Source organism: Pangasianodon hypophthalmus, chromosome 18 (genome assembly GCF_027358585.1).
Source record: "Pangasianodon hypophthalmus isolate fPanHyp1 chromosome 18, fPanHyp1.pri, whole genome shotgun sequence".
Taxonomy (NCBI): domain Eukaryota; kingdom Metazoa; phylum Chordata; class Actinopteri; order Siluriformes; family Pangasiidae; genus Pangasianodon; species Pangasianodon hypophthalmus.
Genome location: NC_069727.1, coordinates 9,916,568 through 9,943,819, shown reverse-complemented (window position 1 = coordinate 9,943,819; position 27,252 = coordinate 9,916,568). Strand labels below are relative to the sequence as shown.

The 27,252-nt window shown below is 36.7% G+C and overlaps 2 protein-coding genes across 5 annotated transcripts in view; one reads left to right on the top strand and one right to left on the bottom strand.

The window, feature by feature from the left end:
- Window positions 1-20,498, bottom strand: part of rerg (RAS-like, estrogen-regulated, growth inhibitor) — a 42,058-nt gene extending 21,560 nt beyond the window's left edge. The window contains exons 1-2 of the mRNA XM_026922597.3: window positions 20,299-20,498; window positions 13,994-14,169 (exon numbers count right to left, since the gene is read on the bottom strand). Of these exons, the coding sequence (XP_026778398.1) occupies window positions 13,994-14,054 (61 nt within the window). The 5' untranslated portion in view covers window positions 14,055-14,169; window positions 20,299-20,498. The remainder of the gene's footprint in view (window positions 1-13,993; window positions 14,170-20,298) is intronic.
- Window positions 20,499-26,555: 6,057 nt separating this feature from the next.
- The window catches only part of ptpro (protein tyrosine phosphatase receptor type O), a 59,363-nt gene continuing 58,666 nt past the window's right edge, over window positions 26,556-27,252 (top strand). For 3 of the 4 annotated variants that reach the window (XM_026923424.3, XM_026923423.3, XM_026923422.3), the window contains exon 1: window positions 26,556-26,934. In XM_026923424.3, the coding sequence (XP_026779225.3) occupies window positions 26,860-26,934 (75 nt within the window). In that variant the 5' untranslated portion in view covers window positions 26,556-26,859. The remainder of the gene's footprint in view (window positions 26,935-27,252) is intronic. The other variant, XM_026923421.3, reaches the window with a different exon arrangement.

Sequence of the window (27,252 nt, the reverse complement as noted above, 5' to 3'; positions counted from 1 at the left end):
CCTATTTTGGATCTTAGTAAATCGGGCCTTTGTGTGTATGCCTTCCAGCAAATAGTGATTAGACTGTCACTGCTCTCCATTTCCCTGGTTTCTACCTTCACAGTAATTTCATTTCACTATTTGTTTTACATTTGTTACTAAATTCAGATAGTCCAAAAACAAAGAAAGGCTTTGTGAGTCGAACTTGCTAGCTAGCCACCTTCAAGCAGACGTGTTCTGCGTGATTTTTATTTTTCATTTAATTAAGTCTCTTGTGTCCTGTGATTAGGAAATGGGTAAAATTCCATGGCACCTTCTAAACTTCAGGGATATTGGCTATCCAATTTGCAAGTACCCTACCCTACATAGAACAGTGTGGCATCCTGAAAGCCATTCAGATGTACCTGTGCCTAGATACATTAAAATTAGACAATGAATGTTTAAGGGAGGGGTTTAGTGAAGAGTTGAGTTTTGGAAATCTGACTCTATCTTTAACACACAGCTGGTTTATATGTTTCCAGTGTGACTCATTGCTAGGATGTGGGTATTTCCATACTCTGCCAAACACAGACGCTGCCTATGGGCTGGGTTGCGCACGAAGTGATGAGAAGGCATTATTTTTACTCAAGTCCTGTTCAACCAGAACAGACTAAGGTCTACATCAGATATGATATAATAAAGATATGAAAAAATTTACCAGTAACTGATGGGATCTAAAGACCGATGTTTGTCTTCATTTCTTTATCACAGTGCTGTACATTAGGCAGGAGGAAGTTGCACAGAACATGTAGTCAAGGACAGGAGAAAGAGATCAGCCCGTTTTGCCATCTTGTTTTGCTTGCAAATACACACAGATTGCTATCAGTGGAAAGCAAGCAGAAGCCTGTCTTGTATGCGTCAGTCCCCAAACACTCGTTCACTGCCTTATCCAAATAAGCTGGATATGATTTTTATCACTTTTGGCCTTTTTGCTTACATTTTCAACAGCAAACCAGTTCTCCATACCAAACGGTTTTCATAAAGATTATGCTTATGCAACACAGTATTGCTTTCAGCGAGGTTACTCACCCACAGCAAGACTTTATACCATACAAGAGACATGACTGGAAAACAGCTGGAATATGCTGAAGAGGGCTGAGAAGGTTTTAGTACCATACCCTCAGTATTTGTACAGATCCTCTGATCTCCTGCTCAGTTGTTTTCATCTGAAGCAGCCTTAAGGAAGAGGGCAGGGACGCACATACACACACAGTGACACTGGAGACTTCATAAAGGGCATTGATTGCCCTGAACAGTTCAGAGAATGGCTCTGCAAAATCAATTTAAATGTGAAAGTAGCTCATGACCTTTAATAGAACATAATGAGTATTTGATTCTTCTACTCAATATTTAAGCATTCATACCTTCTTCTTGTTTCATCATGTATATGTTAAGCTACTTGCTGCAGCTTCATATAAAAAAAAAAAAAACATCTGCAAGTGGTCCTAGATTGGAGAACCTGAGAACCTGTGTGAGTGCCAGCTGTTCTTGAATCTTATCTCCATATCAAAAGTGTTATTGAGATGTTAATTACACCACTTGTGCCTTACCATAATGAACCTAATGAGTCATGTGTGTATCTACAAGCGTATATGAGAGGTACGTGGTAATATTCTGCATGTGGATGTTATTACATTTACTTGTGATATTTACGACAGGCAATGAGCTATTTCCAGGCAGCAGACATTAAAAAGAAAACATGATAAGGGTCATTGAGGAATATAGACAGAAAGACAGATGTGCTAAGCTGGTTGTGCCTGTTTTTAGACCCAGTTAGGGCATTCTGAGTGAAAAACCTTGCAAAAGCCTAAACACAACCAGGCACACACAAAGTACAAAAGTGAAGTGCAAAATTTATAATGTTATTGGGATTCTAACAGCATTCATACTGTATGTAAATGAAACTAAACTGTATTAATCTGTTACATTAACACAGTAATGTTGGTTTTATAAAGGATTTATATAGAGGTTAGATGAATGGTTGTGTGTTTTTATCGTGCGTCTCACAGCTGATATACAGTTGAGGCCAAAACTTTTAAATACACCTAGGATAAAGATAGTCAAACCCAATTTTTCATGTTATCATACATTTCCTGTGTTAAGTCAAATAGTGAATCTCCTTTACTTCCATAAGAGGTCATTTTAAAATAATAGCTAAGAGACAGATTTATTTCAGCTTTTATTTACTATATCAGATTTTCAGTGAGTCAGAGGTCTACGTACGCTTTGTTAGTATTTGGCAGCATTGCCTTTTAACTGAATGAACTTGAATCAAACACTAGGGGAAGCCTTCAACAAGCTTCTCACAATACCTTGCTGTAATTTTTGCTCATTCCTCCTGACAGAACTGATGTAACTCAGTCAGGTTTGTCGGCCTCCTTGCTCAGACATGCTTTTTTTAGTTTAGTCCACAAATTTTCTATGAGATTCAGATCAGGGCTTTGTGATGGCCACTCTGATACTTCCACTCTGTTTGTCTTGAAGCCATTTTGGAGGTATGCTTAGGATCATTGTCCTGCTGGAAGACCCAGCTGTGACCAAGTTTTATCTTTCCGGCTAATGTCTTTAGGTGTTACTTTAGTACTCCTACATAATCCTCCTTCCTCATGATGCCAACTATATTCTGAAGTGCACCAGTCTCTTTTCCAGCAAAACACCCCACAACGTGATGCTGCCACCCCCATGCTTCGATGTTGGAAGTTCTTCCGATTAAAAGCCTCGTCCTTTTTCCTCCATACATAGCACTGATTATTATGGCCAAACTGAGAGAACACTCCTCCAGAAGGCTAGGTCTTAATCCTGGTGATCACCTGCAAACTTCAGTCTGTTTTTTTTATGCTGGTCTTGGAGTAGAGGCTCCTTTCTTGCAGCCTCAACAGCCTTTCAGGCCATGGCAATATAGGACTGTCTTAATGGTGGGTGTACATACTTTGGTACCTGATGCCTCCAACTCTTTCAGCAGTTCCTTTGTTGTTGTCTTGGAGTTCAGCTGAACCTTTCAGACCAAAGTTTTCATCCCCAGGAGTTAATTTGTCCCTCTTTCCTGAATGATGCAGTATCTGTGTGGTTCCAAGATTTTTATATTTGCACATATGTAATTGTTTGTACAGATGCTCATTGTACCTTCAGTTAATTAGATGCTGCTCCTAAGGAGGAACTGGACTTGTGGAGGTCCATATTTTATTTTTCTGAGTTGGCTGAGTTGCTTGGATTTTCCTACGGTATCAAGGGCAAAAAGGCACTATCTCTAAATTATGCTCTTAGATACAACCACAAGTGCACTACCAATTAACTAATTACGAGTTTATGAGAATTATGAGAATTACTAATTAAGGGGCCAATCAGAAGCTTCTACAAATCATTACATCAATTTCTTCCAGACTATTTAAAGGGACAGTCAACTTAGTGTATGTAAATTTTTGACTCATTGGAATTCTGATATATTAAGTGGAGAAGGGACAAGAATACAAACACATTTGCAATACACTCTAAACAATGTGTTACCCAAAACAATGCCCTTGATACCATAGTAAAAGAACTTGCATGGCATCAAAGTAAAATGAGTACTAATCTTCTATACTTTGATGCCATGCAAGTTCTTTTACTATGGTATCAAGGGCATTGTTTCAAGAGCCTGAAGCAAACATTCTGCCTACGTGATAAAAGTCAAAAGCAACCCTTGCAAACTTGCATGGAGCTTGATCATTAGAAATGTGTTTACTGTTAATAAGCACAATTGTTTTACATCTGTCTGTCTGTCTGTCTCTCTGTCTGTCTGTATGGCAGACTCCCCATTTTACATTGAATATTACATGAACCAAGATCTTCATCATGTCTTCACTGTATTTCTTTATTTTTGCTTGAACCAGTCTTAGTTGTCAGTATTATATTATTACATTATTATTATACATTCAGGTCTCAGCTAAAGTATGGTAAGAAGAAGGTATGAGAGGTGGAAGAAAGACCATTTGATCAAGGAAGTTACAAAATAAATAGGCATATGATCTGTCAGAATATCCATACGAATATTACAAGTTCCTGCAAATAAAACATAGTGAAGAATAAAGTAAGACTGCAGAACCAACATGGAAACTGATGATCACTCTGTCTGGCTTATTAGAAATGAGACGGCGGTTCATTTATAATAAGAAAAGGACAGAAAACCATTTCTGCTAAGCCATACCTCTTGAAAAAGAAAAAAAAAGAAAGTCAGGTTCATGACTTTTAATTAACTGGCCAATTGTGAACAACTTCAAAGAGTACCTTGTATTTAAGAACCCAGGCATATTTTAACTTCATTATATAATTCAATGTTAAGACATTTCTCACTAATTCAATGTTTCATTTATTCATTCATCTTCATTAGCCACTTTACCCCAGTCAGGGTCACTGCATAATTAAATTATGCCATTCTTTTTTCTTTTTTTTCAGTTTCTTAGTTGCCACCAAGTGTTGAAAATGACCACATTCTTCAGAAGGTTAGCATGAAGAGACTCTTAACATTGTTACTCATAACTGCTATGGAGAAAGCAAGAAACCATTTTGTGTCGCAATGTAGTTAGAGTGAAAACCATAGGCTTTAAATAGATTTGCCCTCCCACAACAAGTTACAAATGACTTTAAAATGCACACTTTGAACATCACTAATAGAAGTGAGAGTCCTGCTGAAGGCAAATTCTAAAACCTATAAGGGATTTTGGATCTAATATGCAAAATTGTATGTATATATGTATATATGTTATTATTATTATTATTATTATTATTATTATTATTATTATTATATATCTGTTGTAGTAATTCCAGGAAAGCTAGTAATACAGGTTGTTATAAACATCTCATTGTTTTTGGAGTTTTTTGGAGTCAAGTTTTTGGGCACTTACTAATAAAAGATGGCCCTCTAGCAGATGCCACAGAATGATTTATTAATAAATGGGTATTAAATGCAAGGCAAACTGAACTCTACAACATGAACTGACAGGTTCCTATTGCTGTAACCACAATTCTCTGAAATATCGTTTCATCAAGTTTGACCATCTCAAACAAGTGATGATGAAGAGAACTAAAGCTTTTCTTCAGTAAGTTTATTAAGTATGAGGTAAAAGAACCAGCACTACCTGTGATCATCTGCTGAGCTGTTATAAGTAATCATTTAATTCAACAAATTCATTTCATTAGTTTTTAAATCAAAATATCTTTAATGTAGTCACTTTGATGTGTATCAGTATTCTCTCTCAGAGACCTTAAAATGTTTTTATATTTTCTTCCACCTTAACCAAATTTCTCTCATTAAAAGGAACTTATGCGTGGAGTGAAATAATATGCTTCAATAATCATCATGCTTGTAACAGAGAATCAAGCGGAAATACCAATTTGTAATGAAATTAAACCTACATGCATGGCTCAGGAACGAGAAAACCTTTTAATAAATATCGTGTAGTACAGAATTTCAATAAAGCAACAGACACTCACTGACCAGTTTAATAGGAACACCTGTATACCTGGAAATGCTTTGTTGATGAGAGAGGTCAGACGAGAATGGCCAGACTGGTTTGAGCTGACAGGAGGGGTATAACCACTCTTTAGAACCATGGTGAGCAGAAAAGCATCGCAAAGCAATTTGAACTTTGAGGCAGAAGATCACATCAAGGTCCAATCCTGTCAGCCAAGAACAGGAATCTGAGGCTACAGTGGGCACAGACTCACCGAAACTGGACAGCTGAAGTTTTTTGTTTTTTGCGCCATGTGTGTGCGAAATTCCCAGGTGATCAGCAAGTTCAGAAACTGGCCATCTGTTAACCACTAACCATGCCATGGTTAAAGTCAATGAGACCACATTTTTCCCTCATTCTGATGTTTGATGAAAGCAATAACTGAAGCTCTTGTAAGCATTGCTCTGCTGCCCCATGATTGGTTAACTGGATAATTGTATTACTATTTATTATTAATCAACATCCTGATACCTTTTTTGACTCTTATGCATTAATAAATAATTCACACTTTTGCTATGCCGTGGAGTCCATATTAGGAATAATGATAGCTATAATAGATAACAGAACTCTTTGACTAACTCTCTGACACTTTGACGAAAAAATTCCAGGAGGATATTTAAAACTAATGAACGTACTTATAGTGAGATTGGTGCACATAGCAAAACGTTTCTCTTTACTTTGCTGTCATCAGCTGCTGTCTCACAAAATCAAATCATACTTTGTTAAACTTTACACTGCAATCCTTTATACTGCAGTGTAAGGAACTAGCAGACTGAAGCTCCCCAGAAATCATATTAATTGGCCTCTTTCTCTGTTCCCAGGCATCAGCATGTCTGCTTCTCTCTCCTCTCCGTCTGCTGCACAGCAGCATGCTAGTGTCAGGAATCATTGCAGCAAACTGTCCAATCTAATCACCCAATGTCATTACTTTGAGATGTTCAATTTCCTCTGAAAGATATTACCCAGGTACATGGTGTAGAAGGCATAATGGATTAATTTACAAGTGGTTTTAATGTTTCTACCTCGCAAAGAGCCTTTTTGCTTGTCTTCGCTATCATTACCGCAGCTCGCTTCCTCAGGTTGTCACATGGCCAGTAATGTGGGGACAGAACACTGTGTTTTGACTCTAAGGCATTCTGGCGCTGGTCCACTGAGTCCATTCACAATCAAGATATGCCCCATGACACCATTATTCATGTGGTGTTGACGTTTCCAATGTTTTTAAAGTGTCTGCAATACTTTTAAAGAGCTTGTACTCTGTGTGTGGCTCTCAAACATGAAAAAACAATGAAATTTAGGTTTCTTTCAATTTTTTTTGGAAGATCTGAGTCCCCATGTGTCCTTATTAACGCTCGGATGTGGTGCACTACTTGCCAAAAGTGGCCAAAAATGTTTTGACTTTGTAGTAACACAATGGTCAAATTAAAACAACCAATATTTTTTTGTTTTAGTGATTTTTTATTGAAAGGGCCACAGAGGTGTGTGATTGTGTAAATATGAGTAGATGAGAGGAAGTAATAACATTTCTGGTCCATTTTTAATTTTTGGTCAACACTTTTTTGGTCCATTTTTGGTCAACACTTTTAACAATTTTATATGACTGTCACATCAGGTTAAAAAGAATGAACAGTGATATCAATATAATTTTTTGTTTTTGTTTATTAGAAAAATTGAGCCATACAGTAAGCTTCATGTTTTATATTATATTATAGTAATTTTGACCCAGACAAAACGTTCATACCACCTTCCTGAAATTTATGTCCTGTAGTGTGGACAGACTAACTTGCACAAAATTAACCAACTGAAATATTTCTTTCTGCAAATCCTAAATGAAAAGATATCCTTCTGTTAATCTCTTGACCATGGGCTATAATGGAAACCTATTATTAAGCTTTAATAATAAAACCCTAGAGGACTTTGAAGGAAAGAAGGAATAAAAAAGTTGATTGGTGAGCTTTCTAAATTCTCTCTCTTCTCCTTGTTCTCTCCATTTGCTTTCTTTTTCCAATACTAGTACAAAAGGGCTCTTAAACCTCACCAATGAAATAACAGGCTTGGTGAGGTCACACACCACAGCACCTCTAAGCTCTGTGTGATGTGTGTGTGTGTGTGTGTGTGTGAGAGAGAGAGAGAGTGTGTGAGTCAATCAATTAGAGATCTACCTGCAGTCTCTTCCTGGAATTCTGTTGTGTAGTGCATGACATTTTGCTCACATGATTTTGATTTGCTTAGAAGGAAGAGTCAGTGCAAATCAATACAAAGTTATTCTCATTTTCATCCTATAATGAAACATTGCTAGCCTGATGGGATCTGTTCCAGGATGACAATTTCCCCATCCACATGGCACAAGGGCTCATTGAATGGTTTGATAAGTGTGAAAATGAGGTAAATCATATGGCATGGCCTTCACGAGATCTGAAATCAATTGAACAAATACTCGATTTTGGAGCAATGTGTTAGACAACACTCTCCAACATCATCAAAACAACGACTGAGGGAATATCGTTTGGAAGAATGCACTAAAATAAATGGACTATGTGGCCAGTCAGATTACGTACAGTTTACATAAAAACGTGATTTCACTGCCTATACTAAACTTAATTTAAACAAGTGTCTAATTACTAGATTGAATTATGTAGAGTGAGCATGATCAAGTCACACAGTATTAACGTAAAACCAATTACATAATAATCTCAGGAGGATGTTGACACTGATGGGAACTATATCTACAGAATTAAATTAAAGTGGTTAAAGCATATGCGGTAGAATAGTGCAGCAGTAATGTGGATGTTGCTGAATGCCAGCTAACTGGGTTTGATCCTCAGCTCAGATGGAGTCTGATTTTATTCAGGGCTTCAAATCATGTTGGATGTATGAAAACAAATTGTGTTAATGTAACACAATTCAATCACATGGTACCGATGTACGCATTTGAATTAAGTCAATTCAATGAGCCTTTCTTTCAGCGCGGTGTTCATCCTTCCAGTAATGTTACAGAATCAGTGCCAAGGTCCATTAAAGCTGTTCTGGCAGCTTGTGGTGCCCCAAAACCTTACTGAGACATTTTATGTTGGTTTATCCTTTAATTTGCTACCCGTGTTTATCCGCAAAGACAGATACATGCATTTGTAAGTGGCCGATGGAGCCATTACCAGCAGCAATTACACCTCCAAGCAGGCATAAGCCTTTATTATGTTTATAATCTGGCTTAGAGGTGAGAGAGGGGAGAAAGGTAGGATTGTTGCTGTATATCTGAAACAGAAAGATGCTTTTATGGGTCACCAGTACACAGAAAAGAAATAAAAAAAAAAAAAAAACAGGCTTATTTGGGGTTTTTTTGTGCCTATATGTCTCATGAGCAAATTCCAGGATTTAAAGGAAGTTCAGGTTTTCTAGCCAACTTTACATATTTGATGAGATGATAATAAGAAAGACTTTCTTAAGATGAAATCTTCATCCTTGCAGTTATGGGATGATATCAGAACAGGACGCTGGTTGCTTTGAAGAAATCTTGCTCCTGTAACACTCTCTGAAAGCAATTTCCTGATGGAAAATACCCTACACCGATCTCTCCTGCTCTTCATCTGCTTACAGATTGCTTGCAGAGCCTGAGTGTGCAGTACGGATAGCATTCATACGCTATGCTAACACAGATGTCATACTGTATATCTCTTGCCTAGACATACACACAGAGCCCTATATCCCCTCCATCTGCACACTGAAACATTCCAGTTACAATGAGAAAAGCTTAAACTACTAGACTTGAAGTTACATTATGCTTGAGGACAGGCCAGAGATCTAGACAAAACAACTATATTTAGCAGGATAAGATCACAAAATCTGTGTCTCTTATAATCCACCTAGGTGCAGGTTTCATTTGACTGCATTTGGATTAGAATTTTACTGTGATAAAAGCCATGATTTACTATGGATCCAGGTATGTTTATAATTATGCAAATATTTCCTTTTCCAGAATTTTCATAGTAAAAAGGTTTTAGTAAGCTGTTCTACTCCTTCACAAGAAGGTAAGGAAATGATACTGTAAAATAACATTATCTCCATTATGTACTTTAAAGCACACAACATACTGAAGGATATCTGCACACAAGCGCACAACGTCTACATGTGTGGAGAACAACAGCGTTCAAGATAGATAGATAGATAGATAGATAGATACAATACCAGAATATTTCACAGTAATGAGATTCTAATTATATTTTATAATTTTTTTTTTTTTTGAAGTTTACTTTTTTGTTTTGTTTGTTTGTTTGATTGATTGGCACATTTCCATATGTTTTTTTCCCAATCACATTTTATTTCTAATAGACTCTTTTCAGAATGAGGAGGCTTTGTGTCAATCAGTGACAGTGAGGCGGTACCAAAGTGGTGATTGGCTGATCCTTGCGAATTCTCAGCGATTATTTTTTTCTCTCTGGGCTGGTGGGAGTGACGAGATCTCTGCGAGAAAGACTTCAGGGCAGTGAACTAATCTAATGTGTATGAAGGCTGATCAGATAAACAATGGGAGAACTCTTAACTACATGCTGATATTTTAAGTGCGGAATAATCGCACTAAGTAACATAGACCTTGATGCAAATATCATCAATCTGTTGCACGACACTGAGCACAGAGTTTGAATAGAGGCAGTTTCTTCATGTTGACATTTGACATCTGAATAGAGGCAGTCCATACACTGCTAATGGCTGGGCTAACATCTAGGCAAAATTGCAGGCTTGTTCAGACAGCACTATACAGAGAATGGAACAAAAATGCTCTCAGCTAGTTACACAGACCAGAAATGAAACTGTTTTCATTTAATCCTTCAATTGTTTCATCGGAAACAAGTCAGCTTTGACTCAGAATTAATCTAAAAAGCTTGCCACAAGCATACCAGCTTATTATGAATCATTAAATAAGACCTCCAGCAAACTCTGATAATTGACCAGCAATAGAACCTGAAATGTTTGCATGAATAATATTTCAGGTTCCTATAATATTTTCTTTGTCCCTAGATACAGCTGATTCTTGTACAAATCAAGCTTATTTGATGATAAGTCAATGTAATTACCTAACTTACCTGAAACCATTTGGTTCCATTCTCCTCCCTATTTGGCAGTCTGAACAAGCCTGACACTTGCCTCGATGTTATTCATCCAGACACATGTGGTGTTCAAAAGCTTTGCCTGTTTGTCCCTCTATACTTTTTGTTCGTATAAATGAACCTGCCTTGGCTAAATGAAATGATGGATGATGTTTCTCATTTTAAACAGTGCTGCACTGGCTGAATTTCAATCCTCAATTAGGATTAATAATATATTAATCATAAATTGTTGATCAAAGTTATCATGGGTGCTGGTCTGTGTGCGCGCATGCATGACTCTAGAGTTTTAACTTTATTTATTTATCTTCACTCGTCTCTGCTAATGAACATTTCAGTCTTTTTATTACCAGCAGTTGCAGGAAAATTAGAACACAGGACACTGAGCATCTGATTGATGACATTCACCACAAATATTAGAAAGAACTGAGTATCACCTGCCCTACTTAAGTAATCTAAGGAACTCTTAGTTCTTTCTGTTCTTCCAAAACTGTCTTACTTCTGTTTCTGTTCAGTTTTTCTGATCAACTTCTGAGCCACTCATGTTACTGTCAGCTCCTTCAACACTTTTATACAATATGTGGCCAAAAGTATGTGGACACCTCACCATCACACCCATATGTGGTTCTTCCCCAGACTATTGCCACAAAAATAGAAGCATACAATTGCACAATTGTGTAGAATGTCTTTGTATGCTTTAACATTACAATTTCCCTTCACTGGAACTAAGAGGCTCAAACCTGTTCCAGCATGACAATACCTCTGTGCGTTGTCATAAATCCCCACAGCCACGCTCCAAAATCTAGTGGAAAGCCTTCCCAGAAGAATGGAGGTTATTATTAAGAGCAAAGAGGGACTAAATCTGGAATGGGATTTACAACAAGCACATATGGGTGTGATGTGTCCACAGACTTTTGGCCATGTAGTGTAATTTCACGCTTGAGGTGGATCTGGAGTTCAGGATGGAACCTGGGACTCTGGAGCATGAAGCTATATAGCACCTACTAGTAAATCTCTATCTGTTCTGAGCTGCTTTGCGTAAACATGTCTGCCAAATTAAAGAAATGCAAATATAAATATAGACGTAAATAACATAAATTCTATCATGAAAGTGCAGACTAGGCTAGCATTTTATAGCTTCCCGCTTCACATGGAGCTGTTTGCACTGTGAATGCTGGCAAGTTTCATGCCATTTTTGAGCAACTCTCACTCTTTCTCTCCAGTGTTACTATTAAACGCACAACATACTGACAGATCTCTCCCTCTGTCTCTCTCTCTCTCACTCTCTCTCTCTCTCTCTCTCTCTCTCTCTCTCTATTACTGCCTTACATTGCTTTCATACTATTCTCATGCATTCAGTCTGCTGGCAGGAAAAGTGCCTAACAAACAGACCAAGAAGAACAGGCCACATAATGAATAGAAAGCACCAAAAAAAAATCTAAGTAAGTAATGGCTTACAAAATACATTTTAATCAAAAACAAATGAGTATAAAGAAGTGCCATTCAACATCTAGCTCTTTTTCAAGTACGTGCACACTGACTGGGGTTTAAAGTTTCCATGCAGTCCATGTATTTTCTAAAGTGGAGTGCTAGCTTTCCCAGTAGCGCTATTAATTGCTGAACTGACATATATCTATAACTGGTGACAATTATTTATGTCTGGCCCTGGCAGTGATATTTTCCCTTAAACTTAGCTGGTTTGCTTTCCCAAACCAGAAACAAATAATTAATCTTTTAAATAATTTTTAATAATTAATTTTTTTTATTGTAGTATACTGACCAGTAGCTTTTTACATATCTGCACTGAAAAAATAGCTATTTAAGTTTAATTCATTTGTTTTTCAAGTGGTTGCACACATTTAATTTCCCTACATGCAGATGTAAATTTGTAGTAACATTTACTCATTTAACATTTACTCTTTTTTTAGTTATATTAGCTTAATTATATCAAGTAGAGTTTACTGCATGTGAGTAATTCCAACTACATGTAATCATGTTCCATCTCTTTACCTAAACTGTCACAAATGAACAATCATGAGTAAAGTTAACTTAATCTAGATTCATTACACTGAAACATAGACATTTTTTTTTAATTTCATGTCTTCTTTAGCTTCATGTCATTTTAAGTAAAATCTGCTTGATTTTGTATCAATCAAATGTTTGCTCCCTTCTTTAATATCAATTTAATTTATTTTATGCAAGAGAGCTTAAATAATTAAAATGAAAATTGTGTAAATCTAAACAATGTAAAAAGTATACATTATCTAAACTTTATTTTTTGTTCTCAACTGGAAACGTCTGACTTCACGAGTCATTTATCATTACTACTGCTAAAGTGTAATAACACCTTAATGCTGCTCAGTCCAGCTGTATTGCTCTAGAAAGAGCATGCACTTACATCAGTCTTTATAAAGACTGAAGTAGCAGAACCCAGCATGACTACTTAACCTAGTTCAGCGCACACACAGGCATCACACACCTGACTGAGAAACACAAAGAGGCTGAACTAAGAACATTTTACAGAAATACTTGACATCGCAAAAACATTTCATAACACAATAGCCCTAGGCATTAAAACCCACAGAAAACAAGGAATTTTAGAAACAAGCCCTCCATAACACTCAAAATTAAATCATGTTGAAGCTCCTCAGACTATATGCAAATCAAGTTCATAAGCCACACCCCCACCGCATGAGCAATATGGCGTGGTGGGGAAAATGGCCACTGTCATGGGAAACAACACGGGGCATGCGCAACCGGAACCTCAAGCAACACAGGCTTAATTATTTATAACTGACTTTAATTAATTGAAATATGCTTATTTTAAAGCATTCTAAAATTGCTCCTTATTATTTTGTTGAACCAAAACATAGTTAAAGTGAATAGACAAGCAAAATTTTATCATGTATAATTTACTAAAGGTCAAATACATGTTCTTCTGTGGGATTCGTGCTGACAGTGTCGCTGTTAACTGGGAACGATATCATGAAAATACACCATTATAATGGGCTTTTTAAAATACTTACCAAAACAGGACAGACTTTGTAGCTAAGTGCTGAGATAGTTTGACAAAATACTTATTTGAGTTTTACAAAAACGATTGGAAATACGATATTTCTCTTTGTCCTGTGATTTTTATATGTGAAAATGGGAGTAGAAACCTTCCACTAAAACCGGATCTCAAAAATAAGAGAATTTTTTCTTCTTCAAAACGTGTCAAATTTCTCTTTGGAACAATTGCTCATCGTCTTTATCTCTGATGTAAAATTATTATTTTATTGGCATCTTTTATTGAACCAAATAAAATGCCAAATAAAAAGTTCACATTGAGCTCCTTTAAAGGTTATACAAAAGGTTCCTTTAAAGGAAATACAGCTTCATTCTTACCTGATTTCCCCACTCCAGCTCTTCCAAAAACAGCGACTTTAACCTCTGGGCTCTTCGCCATGATAACAGACGATACTTCAGCGCAATGGATTAGTCACAGAGTGGACAGCGATTGTTATGATGCTGCAGTCTCCTCATTGGTTTATCTCTGCCTCTGCATATGAGGGCAGGATCTCCTGCAAACAGACACACAATATCTGAATAATTTATGTTACATAACCCATAACTTTGATGACTCAAACCGGTGTTATTTTAAGTTCATATGGGTCAAGCTTATGTCACATTAACGGCAAGCTGAAATCTAGTTTGTTCAGCAGACACCGATTCTGGCGCAGCTTCACCTCTCCAAAGCCTCATGCTAATGAATCTTCTTGTCTTGGAAACGGATTGTTCACTGCTTCTCTCAGTGATAATATCATGAGTCATTCTCAGTCATAGTGTGGGCAATGTGTGTGTGCATATGTGAAGGTGTGTGTGTGTGTGGCATGCCTATAAATTATTCATTCACAAAGCAAATGAGCAGTTCCTGACACTAAATAGATTGTCAAATCAAATTCAATTTAATTTGCTGTCAGCAGCCAATTTCTCGTAGAAAGTAAACTACAACTTAAAACTCATTCGTGTTGTCGCTGACGAAACATATGCCTTAAAAAGAAACTTTTTGTGGCTGGAAGAAGACAGGATGAGGCAACGTTTTAATTATTTTTTTGAGGTGTCAAAAAACCTGATGTATAAAATATTCTCTGAATGCGATGTTCTACACTGTTTGTGAGATGAGTTTCATTTATAAAAATCACTTTGTTATTTCTCAGACTCAGAATGACTTGCAGTTCAACTCAGCTCATCATTTAACCTTTATGTTGTGAACCATTGACCACTGAAAAAAAAAATCGTTTTTGAACATGTAAGGAAAAATAATATCAGAAAAATATTTCCAGTTGTCTATTTTTTTTTAAGCCTGGGTTTTTTCACAAATATCTCTATCAAGAGTGGACAAATCCCACTGCAGACATGATGCACAGGATTTTTCAGTGAAAAATACTCACCGCTAATGTTAGCCTAACAGCTAAAATGACCAAACCTGACAGGATTTTTGACTGGATATTTCAGTGAAGACAATTATTCCCTACTAGCACTAGTCTACTAGCTAACATGACCTAACCTGGATTTCTGACAGGATTTTCCACTGAAAAATACTCATTGCTAACATTAGCCTGCTAGCTACCACGACTTAACCTGACAGGATTTCTGACTGGATTTTCTAGTGAAAATTATTCATGGCTAACAACAGCCTACTAGCTAGCAATCTGTACCACTTAAAAACACGCCAACAGGCTCCAGGCAGACCACTCCTGGATATTTTGACCATTGAGTAAAAATATGTTCAATAAAAGTGTTATAAATGACTGATTCTTGAACATATGAAATAAGGTGAAATAAAAAAGGGGTTAGGTGTCTCTTTTCATGAATATTGTTTATGTTATACTCTTAGAAAAGGCTGCTAAACCTCCTTGGTACCCTCGAGGGTATATCTTTTGTACCTTTACTGTGTGTCGTTCACCTGGAAAGGTGCATCTAGAGTACCTTTAAAAATATTACTCTAAAAGCAAATTAAATTTATAACAGTGGAACTTAAGGTCCAATTCTACATTCACATTCACCAGTAACAATGAGGTAAATTTTTGCACTTACTTCTGAGAGTGTACTAATGATCGAGATGAAGATTGAACTGCTATGTGAATAAAACATGAGAACTAAACCCAGTTAAGTGCTGTACCACTTTGAACGCTTTCTCCTTTGAGTATTGACATATAGTATAGTGTATGTGTACTATGTGTAATTGCTTTTTAGCAACTTCAAAGACCCCTTTCTCTCTCCTTCATGGTGGTCTTCTGTACTTTACAGGGCCCTTATATAATACGAGCGTTCTCAGAGCTGGAGCTCCTCAAGCTGTCCTAAAGGTGTGTGCAAGTTGTAACACGGCCTCAAAAGCACATTATGATACATATATTCTGAAATGATTAAATCCCAGTGACAAATGCATACCATTTCTGGAAGGAAGGAAGGCAGGAAGGAAGGAAGAAAGAAAAAATAAGCATTATGTGCTTTACTTGACTGTTAGGTCCTGAGACAAACATCAGTCTTCCCAATTACAGAAAACGGGATAATATGAGGTAGTGTAGGATCAATGACTATAAAATGATGAAGTTTGAGCTATATTATATTAAAAAGGTAATGATTGGCTCCCAACAGAAAAGTATTCATCCTATTAAGTTTGAATCCCAACTATGTCACAGCTTTCTGGGCCAGGAGCCAAGAGAACAAAATTGGCCGTGCTCTCAGGGTGGGAGGCATGGCATACTCTTGCTCTCCTGTTAATCACAGTGACATTAGCCAATATCATGTATCTGCGAGCTCATGTATGAGGAAGAGGGCAGAAAGTGCTCCTTCCACGTGTTAGCCTTCACCTTGGGAAGGCTGGTAGCTGTCATGTGACATGGGAAAGCTGGATAGTAGCTGGGAATTGGCAGGTGACCAAACTGTTGAGAAAAATGTTGCGGAACTATTTTTAATTCATCCAGGTGAAGTCAAGTGGTGTAGCTAGGGGGGTGCTTTTCAGGTATGACTGTTAATTGTGATAATTGTGCTGTAATAATTGTGCACATCTGACTCAACTGAGTCACTATTATGATTCAATATATATAACCACCCCAGATGTCAAATGAACATGTTTCATTTGTTTTCTTTAATATATATTTAATATTTTCTTGGCTATTAGCTGCTATGATGAGAAGCAGGATTAGCCAGTCAGAATCATGCATTTTTCCTGTTAGACTCTGAGCATAGCTATATCGAGATTCAGAACCTGTGATTTATTAGCATCTTAGTTTAATCATCTGCAGTGGAATTGTTATAAAGGTACTTTAGGTCAACGCTATTAATATGAAATATAAGTGGCTGGTAAGTGGTGTCTGCGGCACACACACTGACAAATGAGGCACACATGCAATAGAGCGGATCCTGCAGTGAGACTTATGACATTCATTTACTGACTGAGTCATACAAACACTAGCATACACGCATGCGTACAAGTCTTTACACACAGTGGTGTGTGTGTGTGTGTGTGTGTGCTAAATTAGCCTGCATGCAGCTCCCAGGCTTTCTGCAAAATACCTCAAATTAAACTCTACTGGGTACTGTTTAAAACATATTAAAGGTACAATAATAGGATTTCTGCACAATTTTTTCTCCAGTAATAACTTTCAATACAGGGGATTTTCTTTTACTCTTCTAAATAATTTTGATTTATCTTTATTTATTTTTATTCATTTATTTCTAACAAAACAGATATGCATTAAAATAGTGATCAGTTAAAAACAAATAAATGAAAGACCTCATTTTTTTTTATAACATTGGTTATAAACATTACACTGTATAGAAATACTGGGAAAAAAAAAACAAAAAAAAAAACAGATACTTTCTGCAAATCACAGCACACTGGCTTTTCTGCATCCCCGGTCGCAACTCCTTTAGAAGAGCAACGAAGGCTGCTTTATATTCTGATATGGTCAGTTGTGTGCCCGGGCACAAGAATATAGAATACGACCTACATATATGCACATTTCCATGAAATTCACATCACCTGGGATTAATTTAATGCTATATAAATATATCATGGGTAGAATCAAAGATGCTGATTTTCCTGATTCACATAAGAATAATTAATTTCTTTAAAAAAGAGCAATTGGCTGATTAATAAGCACCATCAGTATAGACTGGCTATAGCTTATGAAAGAATTTCCATGTCCATATAGATATAAACACAAATTTGGATTAAATTCTTTTTAGGAAGAAGACAAATACATAAAAGCAGGGAGGGCAAAGCCAGTGGTGCTTGATGGCTCAATTATAGACCAAGGCCAGGGTGGAGACCATTCCATTACAGAAAAGAAACACTTAAATGTTCAAATTATAAGCTGACTTTATAGGCTGGAACTGACATCATGGGGTTTTTGTACTGGGCATCTGTCTCCTTACATAAAACAGTGATTTAGATTTGACATCTCTGTAATGTATGTGACAGGGAAATGGCCAGCTTATTGTTAAAAAATACCCCTGCTTTTGTGCTTGGAATTTTCTAAATGGATAGCAGGTTGGTGCTGTTTGATCCATGATTGGCTCACTAGCCCAATCAGAGTTTAAAAATCAACCCAAATAATTATAAAGCAGCCCAAGCTGTAGCTAAATGAAATCTACCAGCCCACTGTCATTACAATTAGCCCAATGTGATTAAAAAAGGTGCAGGTGACTGGGAAAGAATACCTTTCCCAATCCATTTTTATAGTCTAACAGTCTACTGAGAAAGACAGAACATTTTACCAAAGCTAATCTTAGGCACTTTTGACAAACTTTCCAACACTAGGTCACTACAGTAAATCTGATTCATGTATTTTATGTTTCTTGAAGGTTTTTGTATTCCTCCCACTGTGACACTACTCCCATCTCTGAAAGGATGAATCATACAGACTTTGAGCTTAATTCACAAACAGAAAATTGACTGAAAAAATAAAACAAAATGTTTACTGACTGCCCCTACAACGAGCCTTATACTTCCATTATGAGTGAGTCATGCATGATTACCACGTACGTATCTGTGTAATCATATATCCATATTCATAGAGATGAGGCTGAAATCCAGTATTCCTTTAACTGCTAACAATACTCTGTAGTTTCATGATCTCTGACAGTCAGTGCTCTACATGTCAAGCATAACAGCTTTTGGAAAAAAAAGATAATAAACATAAAAAGAATGACTTTGGATGTGTCTGTGTCTGGAAATCAACTTGCCTGAGTCACTGAAAATAGTGGTTTAAAAAAATGGATTCGTTTGTGAATTGCTCTTTGATTGGTTATGAAATTTTTGTTGCATTTAGCAGTGCAATTTATGGATGATATATATGACCAAAAGTACGTGGACACCTGAGTATTGAACATCCCATTCTAAAATATTAATACTGACTTAGTCCCCCCTTCACTGTTATAAGAGCCTCCACTCTTCTGCGAAGGTTTTCCACTAGATTTTGGAGCGTGGCTGTGGGGATTTGTGATCATTCATCTACAAGAGCATTAGTGAGATCAGGCACTGATGTTGGGTGAGGAGGTCTGGGGTGCAGTCGGTGTTCCAGTTCATCCCAAAGGTGTTCACTGGGGTTGAGGTCAGGGCTCTGTGCAGGACACTCGAGTTCTTCCACTCCAACCTTAACACACCATGTCTTCATGGAGCTCGCTTTGTGCACAGGGGCATTGTCATGCTGGAACAGGTTTGGGCCTCTTAGTTCCAGTGAAGAGAAATTGTAATGCTACAGCATACAAAGACATTCTATACAATTGTGTGCTTCAGACTTAGTGTGCAATAGTTTGGGGAAGAACCACATATGGGTGTGATGGTCAGGTGTCCACATACTTTTGGTCATATATTGCAAACTAACTATTGGAATAACCTGTTATATACACAAAATTGGCCCGAGAAGTAGGATATTGTAGACTAGGACCCAGATCACAGGCCCTGGACTGCCCCCTGTCCTGCACAATCAGCTCATTAACAGCTCTTCCTGAACTGAGGTGGTGTGTTAAGTAAAGGTAGAGTAAACACTAAAATATTCAGGACAGGACCTGTTTCATAGATGTTGAAATCAGAACCAAACACAGGTCGTGTCACATTAATGTGCAGTTGGAAGGAATCCGGTAGGTAAAGTGAGTCACAAATGAATCAGAATGTTTTCGGTCATCTCTAAAGCCACCACAGCATCGAAGAAGAAGCCACGTCGTTACACAGCAAGTTATAACTCTTATGTCTGAGCTGAGGTAGCAGTAATACATTACTGCACCATGATTTCCAGCCTAGGAGCTGTTTTATCAGGGTTACTGGAGCTTACTGACACAAAGTCACTGCAGTTTCACTCCATCTAGTTTCTCTACAATGTCAACATTAGGCATCACAAGTTTCCTCACTGTCCTATGTGCCAACAGGTTTGTTTATACTGCCATGTCCCTGGTGAGAGGACACAAGCACGCGCTGAAGGAGCAAAAACAGCAATAAACAGCTACATACCGGAAGCAAAGGTTAATTTAGGCATTAATGTTAAAGTTTGGAAATCGCTCAGAGACCAACCGTGCACCATAACCATTGCATTTAAACACACGGATTAGGGCAGTAAGAGTGGCGTTAAGAGAAACTACCGAGATTCCAGTTTTACTGCATTCTACAGCTGAAAAGTGGGGATTAAATAAATAAATGGACTCACCTTCAAACGTGTGTCCAGGTTTGGGTCCGTGCAGTGTGCGACACATTCGCGCCCGGGCGCACGCACACGCGCACACACACACACACACACACACACAACACAAACACACACACAGAGAGAGAGACAGGTGAGGTGCTGCAGATGCGCCGCTGGAGTCGCGTGAAGAGAACAGCGACAATTCGCGGCTCGTGCCGGAGGACTCACACACGAAGCGGACACACCGTCCAATCAGACGCCGGTGCTCAGTGGGCGGGGCTCTAGCGCCCTCTGTTGGTCAATAGAAAAGTGTGGCGATTAATACAAGGACGCGTATTTATCAGGGTCAGTTGGGTAGCTGGGCATGGACAGGTCAACCCAAGCATGCATCAGATTATCAGATTATCACCACACATCTGCAGCATCAGTGTGAACCAACACGCAGGAAAAGAGCAGGGAAGTGTCCTGTTCTGAGGACAGTCTGAGGATCTCATCACCAGTCTGATGGCCTCATGTGGAGAAAGTTTCCAACATTTCTTTAAAAATCTGAAATGCATGTTTGTAAAGAATGATGCACAGGTTTTGGTCTTTGATTGTTCATCTTTGACTAATCATTTTTATATGTGCTATGTATGTTAAGTTTATGTGAGATGTACTGTATGCGAGGTATAACATTTATTATTGCAATCTGATCCTCGCGAGCACGTTTAATCACGTCTCTGACGTCACAGCCACAGAAACAGCAATCTTTAAACGCAGGTTTAAACAAAAAATCGGTTTAAGGAAAATAATATTTGAAAACAATTGAATTTTCCATTACAGCACAATCTTGCTTTGTTAGGTGTTTACAGTTACAATATGCTTATAGTTCCTCAGAATGATTTTATGTATTTGTATTTATGTATTTACTGAATTGTGTAATGAATGTGTGTGTTTCTCCAGGACACCACTAGAGGGCGATATTAACTTTCTCAATTCAAACGACGCCCAACAAATCTGAATTCAAAGTTATTACTCTCTCTCTCTCTCTCTCTCTCTCTCTCTCTCTCTCTCAAATTAACAAAATTAAGTGTATGTTAAATGCATGTTAAATGACACAGTGTGTTTAATAATACGGAATACTATTTAGTACAGTTTCAGATGCAGATGCAGCTGCGCTTTCTTCACGTGCCATAAACACTTCAAGTGAAAGCCACGCCCACTAGCCAATGGCTGCTGAATATTCATCTAATCAATATGAGGAGAGCTCGAATATGATTGGCCAGCTGTCTTTAAGAGGCTATTCCCTGTTGCTATGAGAAGGGGTGGCAAAATAATCATCATATTAGCTGTCTTTCTCACTCACATGTCCCAGGCGAATACAATATTATATACACTATATGGCCAAAAGTTTGTGGACACCTAACCATCACACTCATATGTGCTTTCTGAACATCCAATTCTAGATTTATTCCCCGCTTTGCTGTTATAATAACCTCCACTCTTCTGGGAAGGCTTTCCACTAGATTTTGGAGCGTGGCTGTGGGGATTTGTGCTCATTCAGCTACAAGAGCATTAGTGAGGTCAGACACTGATGTTGAAGGTGAGGAGGCCTGGGGTGCAGTCAGTGCTCCAGTTCATCCCAAAGGTGTTCAGTGGGGTTGAGGTCAGGGCTCTGTGCAGGACACTCGAGTTCTTCCACTCCAACTTTAACACACCATGTCTTCATGGAGCTCGCTTTGTGCACTTTGTGCACTTGTGTCATGCTGGAACAGTTTTGGGGTAAGCCCCTTTAGTTCCACTGAAGGGAAATCATAAAGCTACAGCATACGATGATGTTCTATATAATTATGTGCTTCCAACTTTGTGGTAACAGTTTGGAGCAGAACCACATATGGGTGTGATGTGCACTTACTTTTGGCCATATAGTGTATCTGTGGGTGTGAAAAGTATTCAAACCTTTTTTACTGTTTGCACTATGACAACTATAAAAACTATGATAATTTATTGTATTATAAATTCAACTTAAAATAGATCAAATTAACTTTTTTCCCATTAATCTACATACAATAAAAGCAAAAAACATGTTTTCTTTTAGTAATTTTTATGCATTTATTAAAAAATCTAAAACCGAAACCTCTCATTTAGGTAAGTATTCAGACTTTTTTTAGATGCACCTTTGGCAGCAATTACAGCTTCGAACTCTTCTTGGGTAAGTCTCTACGAACTTTGCACACCTGGCTTTGGCCAGTTTCTCCCATTCTTCCTGGCAGATCAGTGAATTGCCATCTTTACAATTCTCCACAGATGTTCTATGCAGTTCAAGTCTGGGCTTTGGCTGGGCCGCTCAAGGACATTCAGAGACAAGTCCCAAAGCTTCTCCAGCATTTTCTTGGCTGTGTGCTTTGGGTCATGGTCAAGGACCTCTCTGTATTTGGCTGCATTCATCATTCCCTCAATTCTGACCAGTGCCTCTGTTCCTGTCACTGAGAAGCATCCTCATAGCATGATGCTGCCACCACCATGCTTCACCATAGAGATGGTATTAGCCAGCTGATTGGCCAGCTGACCTGGAATTTGCATAGCACTTGAGGTTCAGCCCAAAAAGTTAAATTTTTGTCAAACTTCTTCCATTTCACAATGATGGAGCCCACTGTGCTCTTGGGTATTTTACCCTTAGCCAGCTGTAAGTCTTGATAAAATTTGATTCCGGGGGTCTATGGAGAGTTCCTTGGACTTCATGGCTTGGTTTTTGGTCTGACATGCATGCTGAAGTGTGGGACCTTATTCACACAGCTGTGTGGCTTTCAAAAGCTTGTCCAGTCAACTGAACTTGACACGGGTGGAATCCAGTAGATCTTAGAGACATCTCGAGATTATTACAGCAAACATGCACCTGAGCTCAATGTGGAGTTCCTTCATCAAGGCTATGAATACTTAGCTGAATGAGATTTTTTGTTTTTTTGTTTTTGTTTTTTAAATAAATTTACAAAACATTTTAAACACATAATAAGTTTCACACATAGTGAGATTAATAAGTGGTGTTAATGAAATTAATAAGTGGTGTTAGTGAGATTAAAAAGTGAGGTTTAATGAAATTAATAACTGGTGTTAGTGAGATTAATATAAATGTGTTAGTGAGTTAATAAGTGATGTTAGAATAATAGGTGGTGTTACAGAGATGAATACATGGTGTTAGTGAGATTAACAAATGGTGTTAGTTAGAATAATAAGTGGTGTTAATGAGATTAATAAATAGTGTTAGTAAGATTAATAAAATGTGTTAATAAGATGAATAAATGCTGTTAATGAAATTAATAAGTGGTGTTAGTGAGATTAAAGTGGTGTTAGTGAGGTTGATAAATGGTGTTAATTAGATTAATAAATAGTGTTGGTGAGAGTAATAAGTGGTGTTAATGAGAATAATATATGGTGTTAATGAGAATGATATACAGTGTTAATGAGAATGATATATGGTGTTAATGAGAATAATATAGTGTTAATGAGAATAATATACAGTTTTAATGAGAATAATATAAAGTGTTAATGAGAATAATATATAGTGTTAATGAGAATAATATACAGTGTTAATGAGAATAATATAAAGTGTTAATGAGAATAATATATAGTGTTAATGAGAATAATATATAGTGTTAATGAGAATAATATATGGTGTTAATGAGAATAATATAGTGTTAATGAGAATGATATACAGTGTTAATGAGAATAATATACAGTGTTAATGAGAATAATATATGGTGTTAATGAGAATAATATGCAGTATTATATACAGTGTTAATGAGAATAATATGCAGTATTATATACAGTGTTAAGGAGAATAATATACAGTGTTAATGAGAATAATATACAGTGTTCATGAGAATAATATATGGTGTTAATGAGAATAATATACAGTGTTAATGAGAATAATATATGGTGTTAATGAGAATAATATACAGTGTTAATGAGAATAATATACAGTGTTAATGAGAATAATATATGGTGTTAATGAGAATAATATATGGTGTTAATGAGAATGATATGCAGTGTTCATGAGAATAATATATGGTGTTAATGAGAATAATATACAGTGTTAATGAGAATAATATATGGTGTTAATGAGAATAAAATATGGTGTTAATGAGAATGATATGCAGTGTTCATGAGAATAATATATGGTGTTAATGAGAATAATATATGGTGTTAATGAGAATAAAATATGGTGTTAATGAGAATAATATACAGTGTTAATGAGAATAATATATGGTGTTAATGAGAATAATATATAGTGTTAATGAGAATAATATACAGTGTTAATGAGAATAAAATATGGTGTTAATGAGAATAATATATAGTGTTAATGAGAATAATATATGGTGTTAATGAGAATAATATAGTGTTAATGAGAATGATATACAGTGTTAATGAGAATAATATACAGTGTTAATGAGAATAATATATGGTGTTAATGAGAATAATATGCAGTATTATATACAGTGTTAATGAGAATAATATGCAGTATTATATACAGTGTTAAGGAGAATAATATACAGTGTTAATGAGAATAATATACAGTGTTCATGAGAATAATATATGGTGTTAATGAGAATAATATACAGTGTTAATGAGAATAATATATGGTGTTAATGAGAATAATATACAGTGTTAATGAGAATAATATACAGTGTTAATGAGAATAATATATGGTGTTAATGAGAATAATATATGGTGTTAATGAGAATGATATGCAGTGTTCATGAGAATAATATATGGTGTTAATGAGAATAATATACAGTGTTAATGAGAATAATATATGGTGTTAATGAGAATAAAATATGGTGTTAATGAGAATGATATGCAGTGTTCATGAGAATAATATATGGTGTTAATGAGAATAATATACAGTGTTAATGAGAATAATATATGGTGTTAATGAGAATAAAATATGGTGTTAATGAGAATAATATACAGTGTTAATGAGAATAATATATGGTGTTAATGAGAATAATATACAGTGTTAATGAGAATAATATACAGTGTTAATGAGAATAAAATATGGTGTTAATGAGAATGATATACAGTGTTAATGAGAATAATATATGGTGTTAATGAGAATAATATACAGTGTTAATGAGAATGATATATGATGTTAATGAGAATAATATATGGTGTTAATGAGAATGATATGCAGTGTTAATGAGAATAATATACAGTGTTAATGAGAATAATATATAGTGTTAATGAGAAAAATATACAGTGTTAATGAGAATAATATACGGTGTTAATGAGAATGATATACAGTGTTAATGAGAATAATATATGGTGTTAATGAGAATAATATATGGTGTTAATGAGAATGATATATGGTGTTAATGAGAATGATATGCAGTGTTAATGAGAATAATATATGGTGTTAATGAGAATAATATATGGTGTTAATGAGAATGATATATGGTGTTAATGAGAATAATATATGGTGTTAATGAGAATGATATGCAGTGTTAATGAGAATAATATATGGTGTTAATGAGAATAATATATGGTGTTAATGAGAATGATATGCAGTGTTAATGAGAATAATATACGGTGTTAATGAGAATGATATATAGTGTTAATGAGAATGATATGCAGTGTTAATGAGAATAATATATGGTGTTAATGAGAATAATATATGGTGTTAATGAGAATAATATATGGTGTTAATGAGAATGATATGCAGTGTTAATGAGAATAATATATGGTGTTAATGAGAATAATATATGGTGTTAATGAGAATGATATGCAGTGTTAATGAGAATAATATACGGTGTTAATGAGAATAATATATGGTGTTAATGAGAATGATATGCAGTGTTCATGAGAATAATATAGTGTTAATGAGAATGATATGCAGTGTTCATGAGAATAATATAGTGTTAATGAGAATGATATGCAGTGTTAATGAGAATAATATATGGTGTTAATGAGAATGATATACAGTGTTAATGAGAATAATATATGGTGTTAATGAGAATGATATACAGTGTTAATGAGAATGATATACAGTGTTAATGAGAATAATATATGGTGTTAATGAGAATAATACAGTCTTAATGAGAATAATATAGTGTTAATGAGAATAATATACAGTGTTAATGAGAATAATATACGGTGTTAATGAGAATAATATAGTGTTAATGAGAATAATATACAGTGAGGTAATATATAGTTGCCCGTCGCGGTCCTCGCGGTGCCGCTTGTCACGAGTGGGCGGGGCTTCCGGGGAGACATTAATGGGCGGGGCTTCGCAGGAGCGAGGGACAGATAAAGCGCTCAGTCTCATTCAGGCTCTGTGCCTGGGTTACTCTCTTCTCTCTGAGCACAATGGTCAATCCCTGCGTCTCACCGACGTGCCACTGTCAATAAACTAAAGAAAAAACCCTCGTCCGGCTCTTAAACTAGCACATGGCTGGAACAGGAGCTTTGTGACAGGGCTGGAAGTCGGGGAAGAGCTGTAGCCGTGTGGAGAACAGTGCTCTTGTGTAGGGTCGCGGCGCGCCAGGCGCCCTGATGCTGCGAGGAAAAAAAACGCCATTGTCCAACAAAAAAGCGCTAGCTAGCTGCTAAATGACTGGCTTACAGACGAGAAACATGACTTCGACGCTGCCTCCCGTCCTTTTCCTCCTCCTCCTCAGCATCCAGGTAGGTGACCATCTTTATTTTACACTCGCAGTTTTTTTTTTTTTTTTTTTTTTTCTTTTGCTCCTCACACCCGAAGGGGGGGAAGCCATATGCCCCTGTCTGTCTTAGCTTCAACAAACACCCTTTTTTCCTCAAAGCTGTTGATTTTGTCTGTTTAAACACTTTCCTGAAGCCAAAATGTCTTGCAAAGGCTTGCTTAGGGCTTCCTTTGCCACATTTGGTTGGTATTTCTCCAGGCGAAATTGGGTCATTGGGTAGCTGAAGCCTGTGTGTCGTGATGGCTGTGTATGCTCCTGCCACTGCAACATCCAGCACAGG